The 5168-nt window shown below is 39.6% G+C and overlaps 1 protein-coding gene across 1 annotated transcript in view; it reads right to left on the bottom strand.

Moving 5' to 3' along the window:
• Positions 1–2515: 2515 nt before the first annotated feature.
• The window catches only part of LOC101847927 (testis-expressed protein 11), a gene marked incomplete in the record, with an annotated part of 25662 nt that continues 23009 nt past the window's right edge, over positions 2516–5168 (bottom strand). Inside the window, 3 exon segments of the mRNA XM_013090403.2 lie at positions 2516–2603; positions 3676–3766; positions 4854–4924. Coding sequence (XP_012945857.1) covers positions 2526–2603; positions 3676–3766; positions 4854–4924 — 240 coding nt within the window.

Raw genomic sequence — 5168 nt, 5'->3', positions numbered from 1 at the left:
ATAAAATAATAATAATAAAATAATAAAAATCAAAAATCAAATCAAATCAAATCAATTAATTAACTAATTAATTAATAGGTCAAAGTAAATAAATGTATAAATCGATAAATATTTTCGAAGAAGGGATCATCATAATGATAATGTACCGCAAATAGTCCCTCTTCACCGCAGCACAATTTACGACAGCTCAGAGATCTAGGAACCCAACCCTTAGAGTAGTTCATCTCCAACATGACTCAGCTCATCATAGGCCGGAGAGCAATGATGGTCTCTTAGTCTTCAAAGTTCAAGAAAACCACGATATACATGGACATCGAACCAAGTTCGTACGTTCTGCAGTTGAGCGTGCTACATGACTGTACTATTACAGAGCTCACTCTGCGTCCTTCGACCCAGGCCTACCTGCCACTGCTGAATGGTATCAAATACAGCGCAGGTAAGCAGTGTGCATGCTGTATTGTAGTAATGTCTTCACTCCATGATTGGATCTATTGCTATTAGTAATATAAGAAGCCTGAAACTAAATCTATTTCTGTTTATTGAGAAGCCTGAAGTGGCTGGGGGGATGTGGGCATGACAGGCAAAGATAACGGATTAAATTCTCTCACCAATTTTTTTCTTGACGAGGGGAGGAATGTCAGACACGAGTAAATGCAGAACTATACCGGATAGGGTGGCTTTTTTGTTTATTTAGTGTTATAAATGATAGACGAACAGATAAATAATTTGAAGTTAATACTACTATGGACGTTTTCGAAATGTTTGTGCAAATCTTATATGGTTCCGGCGTAGGCTATAATATCACACCAGAAAGAACTCACTGTGGAAGAAATATTATTAAAGGGACGTAATCAAGTCAAATCTCTTCATTTCTCAACATCCGAGTATTCTTTCCCATGGATGAAAGAATAAACCATACACAAGGGACACAATCAATTTAATGGCAAAAGAAAGCCTTTATCTAGTTGAGGGGTGGAATCAAGGACAGCATGTCCGATCTGCAAGCTGTATCCCCGTCTCTTTTTTGTTTTTTGTTTTTGTAAGTGTTTTACGGCGCTCGCAACTGCATAAGGTCATATGAGCGCGCGGAACACACCTAACATTTTAAGTAGGCAGGGAATTTTGAATTTTGCGCAGGTGGCGGCTTAAGCCTAACTCTTATCAATTTTAGACCACCAAGGGATCTTTAACGTGAGCAACTTGCACACGAGCCCTCTGAGATTTTTCGTCCTTGTCCGAGAAGGCTAGGTATAGATCTTTCCTACCAGAAGATCAATGGTGTTGATGAAAGAAAGCAGTAAGAAAGAGCCAAGGAGAATCAGTAGAAAGGCTGCAGAAAGAGTTAGGAGCCCAGAGTAGGGGGCAAAGGAGGTGAGGGGTGGGGGCAGAAAGTGGAGCGGCAGACGACAGAATATTGCTAGAGAGCAGGAAAGGACGTGAAAGGAAACAATTTTAGACATTTTGTTAGTATATGTAGTTAATGGTAAAACCTGTGTCGCATCAGACACAGAAGGGTTTCCCGTCTCCCTGCAGGAGAGAATTTAGTTATACACGCCCCTTTTCACAGAAAGAGAAAAAAAAATGGTTAAAAAATGTCACTCACACACAATAAATAACCCATATGTACTAAACAAAAAACTTTCTAAAAGAGTCGTGTCAAGAAAGGAAGGAACAAGTAGGCTCAGAATACAGAAAAAAGGGTGGCAAATGGACACCCTCTTATTTTATTGATGAAAAAGCAACTGATCAATTCAGAGGCAGTTAATATTCTACAGAGACAAGGTAACAAAACCATAAGTACTGGGAATAACCAATAAGAGGCAAACTCCAAAAACGCTTATTTTACAGAAAAAAGAAAACATACCGGACTCTTTATTTTTGTCATTAAATGAAATTTAAGAGACCTTATCTATTTTATTTACAAGAATTAGAGAGCTTTTTTGGTGTATATCGCATTCACTTCAAGGAGAAAATTACATCTACACATGATGTGTAACCCTATCCGTACGCCTAGGGTCATTTCTTCACATTTTAGAATACTTCTAGTACGAAGATCTCTTTGAAACTTTCAGTATTTTCTCAAAAAATCCTTTTAACAGACTGCTATGCAAAGCGTACGGATCGGATTAACGAGTAGATCTGAATATCCTCTTTGGAAAGTGGGGGCACAGAGTTCCCAGGATCATATGAATATGAAGTACAGATAGGGTTAACATACGAAGTACAGATAGGGTTAACATCTAAGAAAAGGGTTAAAACAAAAAAATTCAATTTCAGAGTTGGCTAATTCGCACCAATCATCGTTAACACCTCAACAGCAAGGCCTACTCTATAACACTTATAAGGCCCCGAGAAAATCACAGTCAATGAAGTGAAGGGGTTAATGAAGTGAACATGTAAAAAAAAAAACCCATACAAGATGAAGTGAAGGGGTTAATAAAGTGAACATGTAAAAAAAAAAACATACAAGATCTGATCCTTCTATCGAGGACAACTGTCAGCTACCATATTGACGGTCAACTCTGTCATTCCTCAAGTCTGCTGCCTCTGTCTGACTGCTCTTGCTCCAGGCGAGTCATCATCTCTCCATACACAGACACCATCTACAGGGACACAGTTGGCAAATAAAGCAACAGATATAGCTTACTGTTTTGAGGAAATGAACGCAAAGTTAACGCATGAACCATAAAAAGGTAAATGATATTGAACGTCTCAACACGAGAGAGAAAGAGAGAGAGAGAGAGAGAGAGAGAGAGAGAGAGAGAGAGAGAAAGAGAGACAGAGAGAGAAACAGAGGGAGGTAGGGAGAGTGAGGGAGAGGGGGAGAGAGAGAGAGAGAGAGAGAGAGAGAGAGAGAGAGAGGAAGGGAGAGAGAGAATAAACACAGAGTAATCAAATAAACCAGAAAAAGGTAGTAGAATTGAAAGCATGAACACAAGAAATTTAAATGTTTCATCCTCACCATTGCCAAGTATATTTCCCTATTTCGTTCCTTTTCAAAATCTTCTCACTCATCCCCCTCCTCATCTTTTGTAAGATAACGTGACATATGCACTAAAGTGAGGAAAAAGTTATTTGAATTGTACGGAGTTGTACTTTGAGGTAACTCTCATCACCCATCACAGCAACATCTCACATGATTATGTTTGTTCTGATCTTTTTTTCTTTCTTTACTTTTGTTTTTTCACTTTTTTAGTATTGTATTTGCCTTCTGCAGTATACCTTTAGTGTCTACCTTTTCTTCACTTTATCCTACTATTCCCAAAATAATGTCTTACCAGTATCATCTCTTTTCCCCTGCTTCCTGTTTGAGAAAAAATATTTTTCTTTTCAGTAAAAAGATCCTTTATTTGTCTCGGTCAACTATGCTGTAATAGGCTCAGTGAAGTCCTTAACACTATCCATACTATCGTGTTTTACTATCGTATCCATACGACGTTGGGAACTCTGTGACACCCCTTTCCAAAGGGGAAATTTACTTGTTAATCCGATCCGTACGCTTTGCAAACAGTCTGTAAAAATGACTTTTTGAGAAATACTGAAAGTTTCAAAGAGATCTTGGTACTAGAAGTATTGCAAAATGTGAAGAATACAACCCCGGAGGTACAAAATGACCCAAGGGCATACAGACAGGGTTAAAAAAACAGTTTATTGTAGCACTCAGTGCTAACTGACCTGGTCTTCATAGGAGGCCCGTGATGTTGTGTACTTGAGTAGCTTCATGCTCATACTGCACCACAGCTCTGCCTCCCTCGTTTTGCCACAACTGAGGAAGTTTGTTAGTTCGTTTGAGAAAAGATTAGCACATCAACACAATATCACTCATTTAGTAAAGGGGGAAAAAAGACAGACGAACAGTAGGTGAAAAGAACAGAAGTGAGGTTTACCACTTTCGCCCTTCAACCACACTCAACAACAAAGGGATGCAGCGCACCAATATAAAAGGAGTTTATAATAATAATAATAATAATAGAGAGCATTTGTATAGCGCATATCCCCGCTCAACAGCAGGCTCTATGCGCTTTACACTATATTATTACCCCAGCAGACCATAGAACACTCCGAAACATTCTCAGCTTCCCGAGAAGCATACAGTGCAAGCAGCCGATTAAGCGCTCAAACACTAACTTCACCTGGGTGAAGTGAGGAAAATTCGTGTAAAGTGCCTTTCCCAAGGACACAACGTCGGGACCCTGACGGGATTCGAACCCACGACCTTACGGTTGCGAGTCCGAGAGCCTAACCACTAGGCCACCGACGCCATGTGTACATATGTCAGACTAAATGTGAGGAACATGCAACTGTTTGTTTGAGCTCCGGGCGGGGCACATGAATATTGACAGTGTGTGTAGATGGGGGTACCAGTAAGAGTGGCATGCTCACGTGTGCTCATAAGAACGTGAGACTGTACTTGCATAAGAGGGAGTCACTGCATTTGTGTATTCATGAGAGCACAAGCTGCAGTATGTGAAAGAGTGCACTGGGTCAGGAGGTGGAACACAGGCCTTACAGTGAAGTAACCAAGCTAAATTTTATCCATACAGTTTTCAAAACTTGAAATTAAATTTAGATATATATAAACCTAAGACATGAATATTACAATTATCCTCACATTGAAAATCGAAATACTGAAACCACTACAGACAGGATGAGATAAAATTAAAGTGCGCATTTTTTAAAAAGAGACATTCTTTGACAGCACTAAAATAAACATGTCTGATGATCAGCTAGCTATGAATAGGTTTATTTACATTTAAACTAGGTTAGGTGAAAGACTTTACTGAGCACATTTCAATGTTAACACAGTAAATCTGCAGTCATTCACAGCACAGTGCACAGGTTATTCGTCTCACTTGAAATACTGTAGTCCATGGTTCCATGATTTGGTCATAAGCCACAGCACCTCTGTGTCTGGATACTCGCCCTGTGAGAATGTTCATCTTGAGTTAATTCATAGCCGGTCAAACAAGATAACAGCCATTCTGCAACTAGCATAAAAATGTAATAATATTTCAACTGTTTCACTCTACCATCAACACAAAACAGATAACTTGGGAGGCTGGCTGAGAGGGAGGGGGGAGGAGAGAGAGAGAGAGAGAGAGAGAGAGAGAGAGAGAGAAAATGAGAGAGAGAGAGAGAGAAAGAGAGAGAGAGAAAAAAGAGAGAGA

This window comes from Aplysia californica, unplaced genomic scaffold, assembly GCF_000002075.1.
Source record: "Aplysia californica isolate F4 #8 unplaced genomic scaffold, AplCal3.0 scaffold01263, whole genome shotgun sequence".
Lineage (NCBI taxonomy): Eukaryota > Metazoa > Mollusca > Gastropoda > Aplysiida > Aplysiidae > Aplysia > Aplysia californica.
The sequence above is the reverse complement of the archived record's forward strand: the minus strand, read 5'-3'. Positions and strand labels throughout refer to the sequence as shown.